The sequence below is a fragment of the Mustelus asterias genome, chromosome 28 (assembly GCF_964213995.1).
Source record: "Mustelus asterias chromosome 28, sMusAst1.hap1.1, whole genome shotgun sequence".
In the NCBI taxonomy this organism is placed as follows: domain Eukaryota; kingdom Metazoa; phylum Chordata; class Chondrichthyes; order Carcharhiniformes; family Triakidae; genus Mustelus; species Mustelus asterias.
The window spans coordinates 28,116,620-28,133,870 of record NC_135828.1 but is presented as its reverse complement, the minus strand read 5'-3'; the positions used below and the strand labels follow the sequence as shown (position 1 = coordinate 28,133,870).

At 47.8% G+C, this 17,251-nt stretch overlaps 1 protein-coding gene across 1 annotated transcript in view; it reads left to right on the top strand.

Moving 5' to 3' along the window:
* LOC144480350 (nuclear factor NF-kappa-B p100 subunit-like) overlaps window positions 1–17,251 on the top strand; it is a 71,808-nt gene that overhangs the window by 30,733 nt on the left and 23,824 nt on the right. Inside the window, exons 7-11 of the mRNA XM_078199768.1 lie at window positions 1,176–1,309; window positions 2,328–2,486; window positions 6,206–6,310; window positions 11,993–12,078; window positions 16,670–16,808. Of these exons, the coding sequence (XP_078055894.1) occupies window positions 1,176–1,309; window positions 2,328–2,486; window positions 6,206–6,310; window positions 11,993–12,078; window positions 16,670–16,808 (623 nt within the window). The remainder of the gene's footprint in view (window positions 1–1,175; window positions 1,310–2,327; window positions 2,487–6,205; window positions 6,311–11,992; window positions 12,079–16,669; window positions 16,809–17,251) is intronic.

The following is a 17,251-nucleotide window of genomic DNA, read 5'->3' as shown; positions in this document are numbered from 1 at the left end:
TGCCCTCAGGGATGGACAGTAGATGCTGGCCCAGCCAGCAATGCTCATGAATGAATTTTTAAAAATCCGTTTAGGGATGCTGGCTGAAGTATGAGAAGTACTGTGCAGTCATGTCCAACGCCGGCATCTCCACATCATGAAGTATGAGAAACAGGAGGAGACTATTCAGCCCCTTGAGCATGTTCGACCAGGGAGAGTGGCCTTAACTCAAATTTCCTGCCTTCCCCCAAAACTTTTGACTCCCTTGTCAATCAAAAATCTAACTTGACCTCGAATATATTCAATGACCTAGACTCTACTGCTCTCTGTGGAAGAGAATTCCAAACTCCTCCTCCATCAAGATAATCCTTTCAGGAATCATCCGAGTGAACTGTTGCTAAACTGCCTTCAATACTAATCAGTTCCCCCTTGAATAACAAGACCAAAACTGTACTCCAGGTGTAGTCTCACCCGTGCCCTGTCCAGGCGTACTTTTATGCTCTATTCCTCTTGCAATAAAGGCAATATTCCATTTGCCTTTCTTGTCACTTGCTGTACCAATGTTTTGTGATCCATGTACAAAGACACCCAGGTCCCTCTGTACAAGCAGCATTCTACAGCTCCTCTCCATTTCAATCATGTTCTGCTCTTCTATTTCCATCAAGTTGGCCAATTCACATTTTTCCACATTGCATCTGCCAAACTTTTGCCCCCTCGCTGTGAGCCAATCTGTATCCCCTTGTATCCTCTTCACAACTTGCTTTCCTATCTTATTGGGTATGATAAATCTATTTATTTAGGGTGGCACGGTGGTTAGCACTGCTGCCTCACAGCGCCAGGGAGCCAGGTTCAATTCCAACCTTGGGTGACTGTCTGTGTGGCGTCTGCATGTTCTCCCCATGTCTGTGTGGGTTTCCTCCAGGTGCCCTGGTTTCCTCCCACAGTCTGAAAGACATGCTGGTTAGGTGCATTGGCCGTGCTAAAATATCCCTCGTACACCTGCACCCGAACAGGCGTCGGAGTGTGGTGACTGGGGAATTTTCACAGTAACTTCATTGCAGTGTTAATGTAAGCCTACTTGTGACACTAATAAATAAACTTTAAAAATAAACTTATTCAATGCAATGAACAGGATGGATAAAGGGGAACCAGGAGATGTGGTACATAGACTAATCCTCTGTAACCTTATTCACTAGGTTTACTAATCTGGGTATTCTACATGTCACAAAGAAGAATGTTCCAGATGTCCTGTTCGACAGGTTGTTTAATGAGATGTACCAGAGGAATCCTTTGGATAGAAAAAGTTTTCTAAGCAAGGCCATACTGTCAGGTGAGTTGATGAGGTGTCCACTGCAGGATCAGTGGAGAGTCTGGTTTGTGAAGAAGTGCTGCTTTCAGTCCTGCAGATGTTTGCAGCTCTGCTTTCTATCGCTGCAGTTTAATTTATAGATTTTTTTTGCGGCTGAGATCTAAGCAGGAATATAATAAATAGAGCAGGAAGGAATGCAGGGGGAGAATGTGATCAGGATGGTGGGATCTGAACATCAGTTCCCACAGAGCTGAGTTTATCGAGATGCTACTCGGGAAAGTGAGCGAATCCTAGCAGTGGTGGCCATCCCATCGAGGAATGTCCAATCTAATCGTGCTCTCATTCACCTGGCTCCTGTAATGTGTCACTCATTAAGCTCCAGAAATGTGAGTGGCCGAATCTGAGCAGCCACCAGATGTCTTTGGCCCTTGGTCTGTACAAAGGGCAGGTCCCCATCAGGTGAGATGTGGGCCAGGGAGACGAACTTGACCAGACTGTCAGAGGAAGGGACCTGGGCACAAACTGGCAAAAGGCAAGCCCAAGACTGGGTCAACCGATGGATGAGTAGCTCAGAAACCTGGAAGGGGCTGCCAGGTGGAACGAATGGCCTCCCCGTTGGATATTTAGTATCTCGATCCTGAAATCTCCTCTCATCCGTTTATTAAACCTTCAGTTATGGTCTCACAAAACAAGCATTTGGACAACATGATTACCAGTTACTCTAGATGCTGCCAGTTAGACACAGAGAGCCAGGTCCTGCCTTATTTTAATAAAATCTGCCTTCCCCAATCCATTCTCCACCGGTAACCCAATTGTTTTGAAATGTTTAGGATGGGGGTTGATGGAAATGTTTGTTTCTGGGTTGGGAGGATGAAGAATGATTCAGTGAAGCCTTTTGCAGTGAGGTCAGTGATCTAGACTTTTTATTTGAGATGCACTGTGTACTGTGTCAGAGTTGGTGCAGGGCCCCACAGCACCTAATACAGAAAGCTTCATATCGACTTATTTTAATCAGTAAGAATTTTTATTTTTAAACCAGCCCAGGAAATTCAGCAGTTTCGACAGGAGTCCGAGCAGTCAGCAAAGGAGATGGATCTAAGTGTTGTGAGGCTGCAGTTCACAGCTTACCTCCCTGATGGTGAAGGCATGTACACACTCCCGCTCGAACCCGTCATCTCAGACCCCATCTTTGACAGCAGTAAGTAACTGTGTGTGGGAGAGTCAGAGTAAATATGACAACACGAGGTCAGCACAGCCCCAACCAAGGGCAAAACAACCCTCAGAATAACAGTAACATCACATGACCTGAAGGAATGGACCAAAACTATTTGAATTTGCTTCATGTCTTCAATGTTCACTTCATCTCAGGGCCTTGGGGCCAACAGTGTACCAACAGAGGAAAATCCAGAAAGCTCTTGGGACACTAACATAGTGTTTACTATGACTCAAAGTCATTTATGTGTTTAAATCGCCCACAGAATCAATCCAGGGGCATCACACCTGGCTGTGGGGCAGGGGGTAGAGGGGGCAGGAGGCACAGTGGGTTGTGGGGTAGAGGGGGGCAAGAGGCACAGCAGATTGTGGGGTAGGGGGTAGAGGGCATTTCAGAGGGCGGTTGAGAGTCAACCACTTTGCTGTGGCTCTGGAGTCGCAAGTAGGTCAGACCAGGTAAGGACAGCAGATTTCCTTCCCTGAAGAACATGAGTGGACATTAATGGAATGTTGCTGGTTATTGCAAGAAGAATAGAATAAAAATGCAGGAATATTTTGCTACAGTTGTATGTGGTTTGGTGAGATAACATTGTAGACAATTCTGGTCTACTTTTCTGTAAAAGGATACAATTGCATTTGAGGCATTCGCCTGATTGCCGGGATGAGGGGGTTGTCTAACGAAGAAACATTGGTCAGGCTGGGCCTGTATCCATTTGGAATTAATTTAGAAGATTGAGAGGTGATCTTATTGAAATGTATAAAATCCCATGGGGAGTTGACGGGGTGGATGCTGAGAGGATCTTTCCTCTTGTGGAGAGACTGGAACCGGGGACACTGTTTAAAATAAGCAATCTCCCCATTTCTGTTGGAGATGAGAAGATTTATTCTCCCTGTGAGGATTGTGAATCTTTGAAACTCTCTTCCCCAGAGCGCTTTGGGGGCAGGGTCACTGAATATTTTTAAGGCAAAGGTAGATAGATTTTTGACTAAGAAGGGAGTTAAAGATTATCGGGGGGTGGGGGGGGGGGGGGGTGCGGGGAGGGTAGGTGGAATGTGGGGTTGAGGCAACCATCAGATCAGGCATGATCTAATTAAGTAGCAGAGCAGGCTCGAGGAGCCGAGTGGTCTACTCCTAATTTTTTATGTTTGTATTTTGGTCAAGTCCTAACTCTTTCGACTGGGAGTGGTGGGTGTAGTCACAAGTAGAGGTCTTGAGAATCAGCACGTGGAGCTGGGATGTAGCTGGAAAGATGGGAGAAGAGTAATGATAACTCAGTGGTGTAAAAAAAAAAAGCAGCTGTGTTAAACGGGCAGATGTGATGGAAAACTGAATTTGGGTCGGGCAGTTTAGCCATTGGGCTGACATTGGGCGAAGGTGGCAGCCAAGGCGCTTGTGGAAAGGATGGGCAAAAACTCTGAAAGCTTCAATTAGTAATAACTACCTGTGCAAGAGTACGATATTGAGTCACTGAGAAATCCCAATAACATTCAATGGTCTGCAAATGAAGTCAGCACCCAGAAAATATCAGACTGTATTACTCAGTGGAAAAAACCCAGACTTTATAAAATTCAACCCAAGCTCCATTTTAAATGTGCCCATTGTGTGATTGGTAAGTACAGGTCTTGTTCCATAATTTACAAAGCTGGAAGTGTAAAGATTAATGGATTATAAATATAGGGTCTTGGGTTGACTGATGTTTTCCCCATGTCCAGTGGTGCTGTGTGTGTCAATCTGTATGTGTGTGAGAACAGGACTTCAGTTAATGAGAGGCAGATGTACTGTAAGTAGATAGAAGGATCTAATTAAAATCATTAAATGGTGTGATTCAGCTCCTCAGGGACCTGTCTCTTTGTCCCATTGCCCACATCACCGCATGGGAACCTGTCTGTCGGTCAATGAGGATGTTACACGGTGAAATGAAGTGAGAAAGAGAGTGAGTTGAGCTCCATGAACAGGGCGTTTGATATAAATACTGAGTTCAAAGTGGGGTTGGTGAGGAGGATGGTGACAAATGATGAAATGGTGCTGGGAATTTATCCGGTGGGATCAGTGGGCGAGGAGCTTTGGGAGTGCAGCTGGTGAGTGGATGTTGTGTTGAGGCTGAATATTTTGAGTTTTACAGGCTGCCTTTGGAGCGGGGGAGAGTTTGAGGGGATCAGTTCCGTTGGCCTTGCATGGAAGGTGAATCTTTTGAAGGCAGAGGTGGATGAATTGTTGGTGAGCAAGGGGCTGCAGGGTTATCGGGGATGGGTGGGCTGCAGATTTGAGGCTACAATTGGATCAGCCATGATCTTATTAGATCAGGCTCGAGGGGGCAAATGACCACCTCCTGTTCCTTGTTTGTACGGACTCAATGTTAACTCACTCACACTCTCTCTCTCTCCACCGATGCTGCCAGGCCTGCTGAGTTTTTTCCCAGCATTTGTGCTTGTATCTGAGGTGTGTTGTCGTGCAGGCTGACTGGCTGTGGGCTGCTTCCTTGGATGGCCTCTGAGCCAGTGAAGGGTCCATAAGCTGTTACGTTTCTGGACATTTTGTGACTAATAGCAAGCAGAGTAAGGGATGGTTCTCAGTGGACTTCCCCTGGTGTTAACCACCCATTCAATTTAAAAACAGCAAAGCCTTTAGATTGGGAAATTCCCTGCAATTCTTTCAACACCATTTGATTTTTGAGTTTTCACAAAGTAATAAAAGAAATTTAGCCTCATATTCTGAGTCTGACTCACTGACAGGAATTCTAAAGAAGATGACCAAGCCAATGATAACTTGGGGCGTTTTCTTGCTCTGCTTTACTCTGGACCCCTTTCCAGGAAACTGAATGATCCCACATACGGGGCAGATTTTCATTGATTTTGTTTCTCGGGTTTAATTCTGAATCTTCTCGAAGCGGGTGTTGGAAATCATCAAATCCCTACAGTGCAGAAAGAGGCCATTCAGCCCATCGAATCTGCACTGACCCTCTGAAAGAACATCTTATCCAGGCCCTATCTTCGTAACCCCAAGCATTTAGCATGGTCAGTCCGCCTAACCTACACATCTTTGGAGTGTGGGAGGAAACCGGAGCACCCGGAGAAAACCCACGCAGACACGGGGGGAGCGTGCAGGCTTCACACAGTCACCCGAGGCAGGAATCAAACCTGAGTCCCTGGCGCTGTGAGGCAGCAGCGCTAACCACTGTGCCACCCAAATCTGAAATGAAAAACAGAAAATGCTGGAAATACTCAAGGCCAGGCCAGTGGAGAGAGAAGTAGTTACCACTTTAGACCAATGATCTTTCATCAGGTTTTTATTTCAGAATGTCTTCCAGGTCAGTGTAAAGCTTGAGTTTCAATTTTAAGTGCTGGCACCGGCATATAGCATAGTGGTTAGCACTGCTGCCTGACAGCTCCACGGACCTGCGTTCGATTCTGGCCTCTGTGGAGTCTGCACATTCTCCCTGTGTCTGCGTGGGTCTCCTCCGGGTGCTCCAGTTTCCTCCCACAGTCCAAAGATGTGCAGGTTAGGTGGATTGGCCATGCTAAATTGCCCCTTAGTGTCAGGGGGTTAGTAAAGTAAATAGGTAGGGTTATGGGGTTAGGGCCTGGGTCGGATTGTAGCTGGTGCAGACTCGATGGGCCGAATGGCCTCCTTCTGCACTGTAGGGATTCTATGAGATTTTAAGTGTGCTGTTAACTTAAGGTTTTCTGATCTTGTCTGTTTGGCAGAGGCTCCAAATGCTTCTAATCTGAAGATTGTCAGAATGGACAAGACATCTGGCTGTGTGATGGGCGGAGATGAGATTTACCTCTTGTGTGACAAGGTTCAGAAAGGTAAGTTGGTGCAGGTCCAACAGCACAACATGGGAGCCAGTTTTCAGTATTTTGGTCAAAAATGCTCCTTGTTTGATTTGATTTATTATTGTCACATGTATTAGTACAGTGAAAAGTATTGTTTCTTGCGCGCTATACAGACAAAGCACATCATTCATAGAGAAGGAAAGGAGAGGGTGCAGAATGTAGTGTTACAGTCATAGCTAGGGTGTAGAGAAAGATCAACTTAATGCAAGTACGTCCATTCAAAAGTCTGATGGCAGACTTTAGGACGGCACGGTAGCACAGTGGCTAGCACTGCTGCTTCACAGCTCCAGGGTCCCGGGTTCGATTCCTGACTCGGGTCACTGTCTGTGTGGAGTTTGCACATTCTCCTCGTGTCTGCGTGGGTTTCCTCCGGGTGCTCCGGTTTCCTCCCACAGTCCAAAGATGTGCGGGTTAGGTTGATTGGCCAGGTTAAAAATTGCCCCTTAGAGTCCTGAGATGCGTAGGTTAGAGAGATTAGTGGGTAAAAATATGTGGGGGTAGGGCCTGGGTGGGATTGTGGTTGGTGCAGACTCGATGGGCCGAATGGCCTCCTTCTGCACTGTAGGGTTTCTATGATTTCTATGATGATGAGTAGGGAAGAAGCTGTTCTTGAGTTGATTGGTACGTGACCTCAGACTTTTGTATCTTTTTCCTGACGGAAGAAGGTGGAAGAGAGAATGTCCGGGGTGCATGGGGGCCTTGATTATGCTGGCTGCTTTTCCGAGGTAGCAGGAAGTGTAGACAGAGTCAATGGATGGGAGGCTGGTTTGCGTGATGGATTGGGCTACATTCACAACCCTTTGTAGTTCCTTGCAGTCTTGGGCAGAGCAGGAGCCATACCAAGCTGTGATATAACCAGAAAGAATGCTTTCTATGGTGCATCTGTAAAAGTTGGAGAGAGTCGTAGCTGACATGTCAAATTTCCTGAGTCTTCTGAGAAAGTAGAGGCATTGGTGGGCTTTCTTAACTATAGTGTCGGCATGGTGGGGGGGGGGAACCAGGACAAGTTAAAATTGCCCTTAGTGTCCTGAGATGCATAGGTTAGAGGGATTAGTGGGTAAATATGTAGGGATATGGGGGTAGGGCCTGGGTGGGATTGTGGTCGGTGCAGACTCGATGGGCCGAATGGCCTCTTTCTGTACTATAGGGTTTCTATGATTTCGAAGTTGTTGGTGATCTTGTCACCTCAGAACTTGACAACCTGTTTGGTTTGAGGGGGTAAAGTTTTACTCCTGTTCAGTTAGCCATCCTACCCCTCTCCTACAAGTGACTTCTTCACTGTGAGCATGCCCAGTGATGTGTGAAAGCTGGGAAACTGTTGAGCATGGTGGAGAAAGTGTTAGAATCAAGGAAGCAATATCAGGACATTTGGAAAGTCAAAACGCTATCCATCAGAGTCAGCATGGGTTTATGAAAGCCCAATCACGTTTGACTAATTTTCTAGAGTTCTTTGGGATGTAACAGGCAAAGTGAGGATCCTGTGGATGTAGTATATCCGAACTTCCAGAAGGCATCTGATAAGGCGCCGCACAAAAGGTTAGATCACATGGGATTAGGGATAATTTATTAGCTTGGATAGGTGACAGGCTGATGGACAGAAGACAGAGTGGGGATAAATGGATTTTTTTCTGGATGGCAGGAAGTAACTAGTGGGATCACAGGGTTCGGTCCTTGGGGCCCCAGCTATTTACAGCTTTTATTAACATTGGATACAGGGATAGAAGGCTCTGTAGCCAAATTTGCAGATGACACAAAAATAGGTGGGACAGTAAGTTGCAATGAGGAAATAAGAACCTTATAAATGGATATAGATAGGGTTAGGAGAGTGGGCCAAAATGTGGCAGATGGAGTTTAATGCGGATAAAGGTGAGGTCATGCATTTTGGTTGCAAAAATGGGAATGCGACTTATTATATCAATGGGGAGAGACTTTGGGGTGCTCCAGTGCAGAGGGATCTGGGTGTCCTCGTTCATGAGTCACAGAAAACTAGCATGGAGATACAGCAGATAATAAAGAAAGCGTGTGGAATGTTGGCATTTATAGCTAAAGGAATAGAATATAAAAGTAAGGAAATACTGTTGCAACTATACAAGGCATTGGTGAGGCTGCACCTGGAGTATTGTGCACAGTTTTGGTCCCCTTATTTGAGGAAAGATGTGGTGGCATTGGAGGCAGTTCAGAGGAGGTTCACAAAGTTGATTTCAGAGATGTGGGGTTTGTCATATGAAGAGAGATTGAACAGTTTGGCCCATACTGTCTGGAATTTAGAAGAATGAGGGGAGATCAAATTGAGGTATACACGATGATAAAAGGTATGGATAAAGTAGACGTGGAGCGGATGCTTCCTCTTGTGGGGCATTCTAGGATGAGAGGTCATAATCTTTGGATAAGGAGTAGCAAATTTAAAACAGAGTTGAGGAGAAACTACTTCTCCCAAAGGGTTATGAATCTGCGGAATTCGCTGCCCCAAAGTGCGGTGGATCCTGGGACAGTGAGTAAATTTAAGGAGGAGTTAGACAGATTTTTAATTGGGAATGGGTTGCAGGGTTATGGGGATGAGGAGCATATCAGCCATGATCGAATGATGGAGCAGACTTGATGGGCCGAATGGCCTAATTCTGCTCCTATATCTTATGAAATTATGAACTATGGTCCCATCTTGACTCAGCCACAGGAGTCATTGCAGAGGGATCAGGGTCTGGGTGAAGGGACTCCTGTCTGGTTTCCAAGTCATTGGTGTCCATGGTGTAGTTGGAAATGTAAAATTCTGTCACCTTGTCCTGGAAAAGTACCAAGGTTTCTTGGACAGAGGAGCTGTCCCAAACAGTGTCCCATCTTTTCCAATACTGCTCCTGAGCACTAACTCAAGCTGCATTTTATCATAGAAACTGCTGCCATAAAGAACTTTCAAACACATTTGAACACAGTATAACGGCTGAATGTGTTCCCCTTTACTCTGAAACATCAACTGCCTCTGCGTGCCTTAATGACTACCGTCTGGTGGCTCTGACATTCATCATTATGAAGTGCTTCAAAAGGCTAGTCATGGCACGAATCAATTCCAGCCTCCCGGACTGCCTGGATCCACTACAGTTCACCTATCACTGCAACAGGTCCACAGCAGACACCACCCCCCTGGCCCTGCATTCAACCCTGGAACACCTAGATAACAAAGACACCCATGTCAGACTCCTATTTATTGACTACAGTTCAACCTTCAACACCGTTATTCCTACAAACCTCATCTCCAAACTCTGTGGCCTGGGCCTCGGCTCCTCCCTCTGCGACTGGATCCTGAACTTTTATGCCTCTCATAATATTATAGACTTCTATCAGGTCTCCCCTCAGCCTCTGCCGCTCCAGAGAAAACAACCCGAATTTGTCCAGCCTCTCCTTATAGTTCATGTCCTCTAATCCAGGCAGCATCCTGGTAAACCTCTTCTGCACCCTCTCCAAAGCTTCCACATCCTTCCTGTAATGTGGCGATCAGAATTGAATGCAATACTCATGAGTACAACCTAACCAAAGTTTTATAAAGCTGCAACATGACATCCTTGGAGGGGACTTTGCAGGTGGTGGTGTTCCAATGTATCTGCTGCCCTTGTTCCCCAAGATGATAGTGATGGTGGGTTTGGAAGGTGCTGCCAAAGAAGCCTGGTGATTCATGTGGTGCATCTTGTAGGTGGTACACATAGCTGCCACTATATGTTGGCGGTGAAGGGAGTGAATGTTTGTGAATACGGTAGCAATCAAGCGGGCTGCTTTGTCCTGGATGGTTTCGACATTCTTGAGTGTTGTTGGAGCTGCACCCATCCAGGCAAGTAGAGAGGATTCCATTACCCTCCTGTCTTGGGCCTTGTAGATGGTGTAAGAAGTTTAACAACACCAGGCTAAAGTCCAACAGGTTTATTTGGTAGAAAAAGCCACACAAGCTTTCGGAGCCCCCAGCCCCTGTGAAGGGGCTTGGGGCTCCGAAAGCTTGTGTGGCTTTTGCTACCAAATAAACCTGTTGGACTTTAGCCTGGTGTTGTTAAACTTCTTACTGTGTTTACCCCAGTCCAATGCCTGCATCTCCACATCTTATAGATGGTGGACAGGCTTTGGGAAGTCGAGAGGTGAGTTACTCGATGTGGGATTTCTAGCCTTTGACCTGTTCTTCATAGAATCCCTACAGTGCGGATGGAGGCCATTCAGCCCATCAAGTCTGCACCAACTCTCTGATAGACTATCTTACCCAGGCCCTCTTTCCCCTGTCCTATCCCCATAACTTCACATGTTTACCATGGCTAATCCCTTGAACCTGTAGATCTTTGGACTGAGGGGGGAAACCGGAGCATCCGGAGGAAACCCACGCAGACATGGGGAAAATGTGCAAACTCCACGCAGACAGTCATTCAAACCCGATATTGAGCCCGGGTCCCTGATGCTGAGAGGCAACAGTGCTAACCACTGTGCCACCCAAGTAGCCACAGTATTTATATGGTTGGTCCAGTTCAGTTTCTGGTCAGTGGTAACCCCCAGGATGTTGATAGTGGGGGATTGAGAGATGGTAATGCCATTGAATGTCAAGGGCAATGTTGGAGATGATTATTGTCTGGCACTTGTGTGGCACGAATGTTACTCGCCACTTGTCAGCCCAAGCCTGGATATTGTCCAGGTCTTGCTGCATTTGGACATGGACTGCTTCAGTTGAACAGACTCTGCCTATCCTCACTGGAGTTTAGAAGAATGAGGGGTGATCTTTTTGAAACATATATGATTCCGAGGGAGCTTGACGGGATAGATATTGGGAGGTTGTTTCTCATCATGGGGTAATCTACAATGAGGGAGCACAGTTTCAGAACAATGGGTCTCCCATTGAAGACCGGTGGGGGGACATTTCTTCTCTGACAGTTGTTAGTGTTTGGAATTCTGTCCTCCAGAGAGCAGAGCAGCCCCCGAACACCCCCCAGCCCCCGAACACCACCCAGCCCCCGAACACCCCCCAGCCCCCGAACACCCCCCAGCCCCCGAACACCCCCCAGCCCCCGAACACCCCCCACCCCCCGAACACCCCCCAGCCCCCGAACACCCCCCAGCCCCCGAACACCCCCCAGCCCCCGAACACCCCCCAGCCCCCGAACGCCCCCCAGCCCCCGAACGCCCCCCAGCCCCCGAACGCCCCCCAGCCCCCGAACGCCCCCCAGCCCCCGAACGCCCTCCAGCCCCCGAACGCCCCCCAGCCCCCGAACGCCCCCCAGCCTAACTCCTGATCTCACCGCCCCCCGCCCACCCAGCCCCCGAACACCCCCCAGCCCCCGAACACCCCCCAGCCCCCGAACACCCCCCAGCCCCCGAACACCCCCCAGCCCCCGAACACCCCCCAGCCCCCGAACACCACCCAGCCTAACTCCTGATCTCACCGCCCCCCCCCCGCCTCCCAGCCCCCGAACACCACCCAGCCTAACTCCTGATCTCACCGCCCCCCCCCCCGCCCCCCAGCCCCCGAACACCACCCAGCCTAACTCCTGATCTCACCGCCCCCCCCCCGCCTCCCAGCCCCCGAACACCACCCAGCCTAACTCCTGATCTCACTGCCCCCCCCTCCCCCCACCTCCCCCTCAGTGCCCCTGCCTTAAAAAGCTCACAATACTGAAATGGATCTTTGTTTTTCAGATGACATTCAAGTCCGATTTTATGAAGATGATGACCATGGTTGGGAGGCATATGGAGATTTTGGACCAACAGACGTTCACAGACAGGTCAATAACTATCCGCAGTTTATTGAAACCTCCTGCTGGTGAAATCTATAGGGTGTGAAGTCAGTTACAGCACAAAATGAGGCCATTTGCCCCATTGAGTCCATGCTAGCTCGCTCTCTGTAGAGAAATCCAGTCAGTCCGATTCCCCTACTGTCTCCATAGAAACCCTACAGTGCAGAAGGAGGCCATTCGGCCCATCGAGTCTGCACCGACCACCATCCCACCCAGGCCCTACCCCCACATATTTACCCGCTAATCCCTCTAACCTACGCATCCCAGGACTCTAAGGGGCAATTTTTAACCTGGCCAATCAACCTAACCCGCACATCTTTAGACTGTGGGAGGAAACCGGAGCACCCGGAGGAAACCCACGCAGACATGAGGAGAATGTGTGCAAACTCCACACAGACAGTGACCCGAGCCGGGAATCGAACCCAGGTCCCGGGAGCTGTGAAGCAGCAGTGCTAACCACTGTGCTACTGTGCCGCCTTGTAGCTCTGCAATCATTCATCATTTCTGCTTCCCCATCCTCACAGGCTGTCAGTTCCAGATCATCATCACTTGTTGTGTCAACAATCTTCCTCTTCCTCCTCATATTCCCTCTGCATCCCATACTCCGATCCTTAAATCTGTGACCCTGCCCTCCTTCCCACCTAGTCGTTAACTAATGGGAACTGTTTTCTTTGTCTACCTTATCCAAAACTGTTCTAATCTTGTACACCTCTATCACATCTCCTCTCCCCTTGGTCTCCCCTGCTCCGAGGAGGATAGCCCCGACTTCTCCAGCCTGACCTTCTCCATTCGTTCTCGTTCTCTGCCTGGCGCTGACCCCTGCCTCTCCCTCCGATCTGTTTTAATGATGTTGTTTAAGGCTAAGGGCACCAGGGAGCATTTCCCTGGGCTTAGACAGAGGAGTCGAGCAGTCAGTCTCTCATTCCTGCTCTGCTGTCTAATTAGACAAGGAAGTATACTATGAAAGGTCTGACACTGGGAAAGTTCCGAAGAACAAAGGGACCTTGGCGTGTTTGTCCATAGATCTCTGAAGGCGGAAAGGCAGGTTAATAGGGTGGTGAAAAAGGCAGATGGCGCACTCGCCTTTATCAATCGGGGTATAGATTACAAAAGCAGAGAGGTCACGATGGAGTTGTATGGAACTTTGGTGAGGCCACAACTGGAGCACTGTGTGCAGTTCTGGTCGCCATGTTATAGGAAGGATGTGATTGCACTGGAGGGGGTGCAGAGGAGATTCACCAGGATGCTGCCTGGGATGGAGCGTTTACGTTATAAAGAGAGGTTGGATAGGTTTGGATTGTTTTCTCTGGAGCAGAGAAGACTGAGGGGCGACCTGATTGAAGTGCTCAAGGTTATGAGGGGCACGGACAGGATGGATAAGGAGCAGCTGTTCCCCTTAGTTGAAGGGTCAGTTACGAGAGGGCATAAGTTAAAAGTGAGAGGTGGGAGGTTTAGGGGGGATTTGAGAAAAAACGTTTTTTACTCAGGGTGGTGACACTCTGGAATGTGCTGCCTGGGGGGGGGGTGGTGGAGGCGGGATGCCTTACATCCTTTAAAAACATCTGGGTGAGTACTTGGCACGCCATAACATTCATGGACGTGGGGAAGTTGTTTCCATTAGCAGGGGAGACTAGGACGCGGGGGCACAGCCTTAGAATAAAAGGGAGTCACTTTAGAACAGAGATGAGGAGAAATTTCTTCAGCCAGAGAGTGGTAGGTCTGTGGAATTCATTGCCACAGAGGGCTGTGGAGGCCGAGACGTTGAGCGTCTTCAAGACAGAAATTGATAAATTCTTGATTTCTCGAGGAATTAAGGGCTATGGGGAGAGAGCGGGTAAATGGAGTTGAAATCAACCATGATTGAATGGTGGAGTGGACTCGATGGGCCGAATGGCCTTACTTCCGCTCCTATGTCTTATGTCTATGAGCCAAGTGTGGGCAAGTGGGATTAGGTGGACAGATCAGGGCATTTCATGTGTCAGTGCTGACTCGATGGGCCGAACGGCCTCTTCTGCACTCTAGTAATCTGTGATTCTGCCATTCAGTGAGATTCTGACTGATCTGTGAGCTAACTCCATATACCCAGCTCTCTGCTCCTTGCTGTTCGCTGCTTTTAGATACCAAAATTCAATCAATCCAAGGTTTAAAATTAACTATTGATTTAGGACCAACTGATACTTGTGGAAGAGAGTTCAAAACTTCTACCACTCTTAGTGTGTAGAAATGTTTCCTCATTTCTCTCCTAAAGGCCTAGCTCTACTATTTGAACTATGGCCCCTCGTCCTAAACTCCCCAACCACCGGTGGTTAGCACCCGGGTTCAATTCCTGGCTTGGGAGACTGTGTGGAGTTTGCACATTCTCCCCATGTCTGCGTAGGTTTCCTCCGGGTGCTCCGGTTTCCTCCCACACTCTCAAGATGTGCAAGTTTGGTGGATTAGCCATGGTAAATGTGTGGGGTGACGGTGATAGGGCAGGGTGTGGACCTGAGTAAGATGTTCTTTCGGAGAATCGGTACCGACTCGATGGGCTGAATGGCCTCCTTATGCACTGTGGAGATTCTATGGATTCTATAGTTTCTATTGACTCCATCTGTCCTCCTTTAGTATCTTGAAAATTTCAATCAAATCAACCTTTAATCCACCAAGTTCTAGGAAATATCACCCTAGTTTGTGTGATCTGTTCTAGTAATTTATGTCTCCGGGTCTGTTACCATTCGTGTAAATCCATGCTGCTCTCCTTCTAAGGCCCATGTATCTCGTTTTAGATGGTGCACAGCGCTGCTCAGAATTCTCCAGGTGTGATTTTCCCCCCTTAGTGTTCTGGTCTTCTCGATATAAAGGCTGGCATTTCACTAGTATTTGTATTTCCTCTGCCAGTTCATGATATTTTAATGATTTGCCTACCTGGGCCCCCATGTTTCGACGAACTTCCACTGTTTCTAGATTTTCATCCTTTACAAAGTATCCTGTTCTTTCCTTTCATTATATCCAAAGTGGATGATCTCACATCTGCCTACATTAAAATCCATTTGCCACAGTTTGCTATGAATCTGGTAATATCTCTTGAGAATTTCATCTACATTGCACCTACACTGCTCCCAACGTCACGTTTCAGTGTGTGATCAGCAAATTTGTAAATGTGGTTTTCTGGCCGGTCGTCTAGGTTAGCAAAAAATATCGTGAAAGCCCGTCACATCCTTAAAGTAGTCACTTCCTGCCAATTAGTGTGTTGTCCATTATCCCCACCTCCTGCCTCTCAGACAATTTCCTAACCAGGGGAGGCAATGACCCAGTGGAATTATTGCTAGACTATTAATCCAGATACAGACTAATCATAGAAACCCTACAGTACAGAAAGAGGCCATTCGGCCCATCGAGTCTGCACCGACCACAATCCCACCCAGGCCCTACCCCCATATCCCTACATGTTTTACCCACTAATCCCTCTAACCTACGTATCTCAGGACTCTAACGGGCAATTTTTAGCATTGGCCAATCAACCTAACCCGCACATCTTTGGACTGTGGGAGGAAACCGGAGCACCCGGAGGAAACCCGCGCAGACACGAGGAGAATGTGCAAACTCCACACAGACAGTGACCCAAGCCGGGAATCGAACCCAAGGCCCTGGAGCTGTGAAGCAGCAGTGTTAACCATTGTGCTACCGTGCCGCCCGTGCGTTCTGGGGACCTGGGTTCGAATCCCACCCATGGCAGATGGTGGAATTTGAATTCAATAAAATAAATCTGGAATTAAGAATCTACTGATGACCATAAAACCATTGCCGATTGTCGTAAAAATCCATCTGGTTCACTAATGTCCTTTAGGGAAGGAAATCTGCCGTCCTTACCCGGTCTGGCCTACATGTGACTCCAGAGCCACAGCAATGTGGTTGACTCTCAACTGCCCTTGGGTGACTAGGATTGGGTAATAAATGCTGGCCAGCCAGCTACACCCAGGTCCCACGTAATAATATAAAAAACTCAGCTCCAGCATTTGCACCTTTAGCTAAGGGACTGTTAGGGACTTTATCGCTTATAAATAATATCGAGAGGTTTTCCACTATCCACCACTTGTCTCTTCAAAAAATTCAATCTGATTCACCAGGCTTGATCTACCCTTTACAAATCCATCTTTAATGTAGATTCTAGCTTTCCTACTTTACCTCAAAAGAACATCATTTTTTTAAAACGCCCTGAGGTTGTTATAGGTGTTATAGAAATGCAGGTCTTTTTCTTTCTTGATGGGATCTTTCTCTGTTTTGCCTCAATTTAATATCTCATCTGAAAGATGACCCCTCTGACCGGTGCGGGCGCTCTCCCTCTGACCGGTGCGGGCGCTCTCCCTCTGACCGGTGCGGGCGCTCTCCCTCTGACCGGTGCGGCATCAGTTTGGGTCTTCAAGGGAGCCTTGAACCTTCTGATAGGGATGAGAATATTTCCCACAGAGCCACAGTAATTTAATGAGCACAGAGCTTGTCCTCCTACAGTGCACGCTTCACCAGATGTTGCTTATTACAAAGTTAGTGCTGGGCGGCTGTTCAAACATCTAGAAATGTAATTTATTTGTTTATTTCTCAGTTTGCGATTGTTTTCCGGACGCCACGATACTGGAACATCGATATTGAAAAACCGATCACAGTCTTTGTCCAACTGAAGAGGAGGAAAGATGGGGAAACTAGTGAGGCCAAGGCATTCACGTACTGCCCTCGAGTGGAAGGTAAGGGGGAGAATCTATCAATGTGCTGCATCCCTGAATGAGGAGACCACACCATGGCTGGGATCACACTGAGACCAGGAGGTTTGATGCAACACCTCGTGTTGTATTTATACCTCTTGTGGAGATCATAAATTCACTCAACGTTGATGGGGCCTGTCAGTTGCCCATTCCCTGCTGATGCCTTGTATTAGAGATCATGAGTGCCGATGTTAATTTTTAAAAAATTGTTCCCTAATTGTTCTTGAACTGAGTGGCTCACTAAACCGCTTCAGAGGGCAGTTAAGAATCAACCACATTGCTGTGGATTTTTCAAAAATTAATTTATGGGATGTGGGTGTCACTGGCTAGGCCAGCATTTGTTGCCCATGTAGCCTTAGCCAGGCAAGGATGGCAGATTTCCTTCCCTGAAGGACACTAGTGACCCGGATGGGTTTTTAAGACAA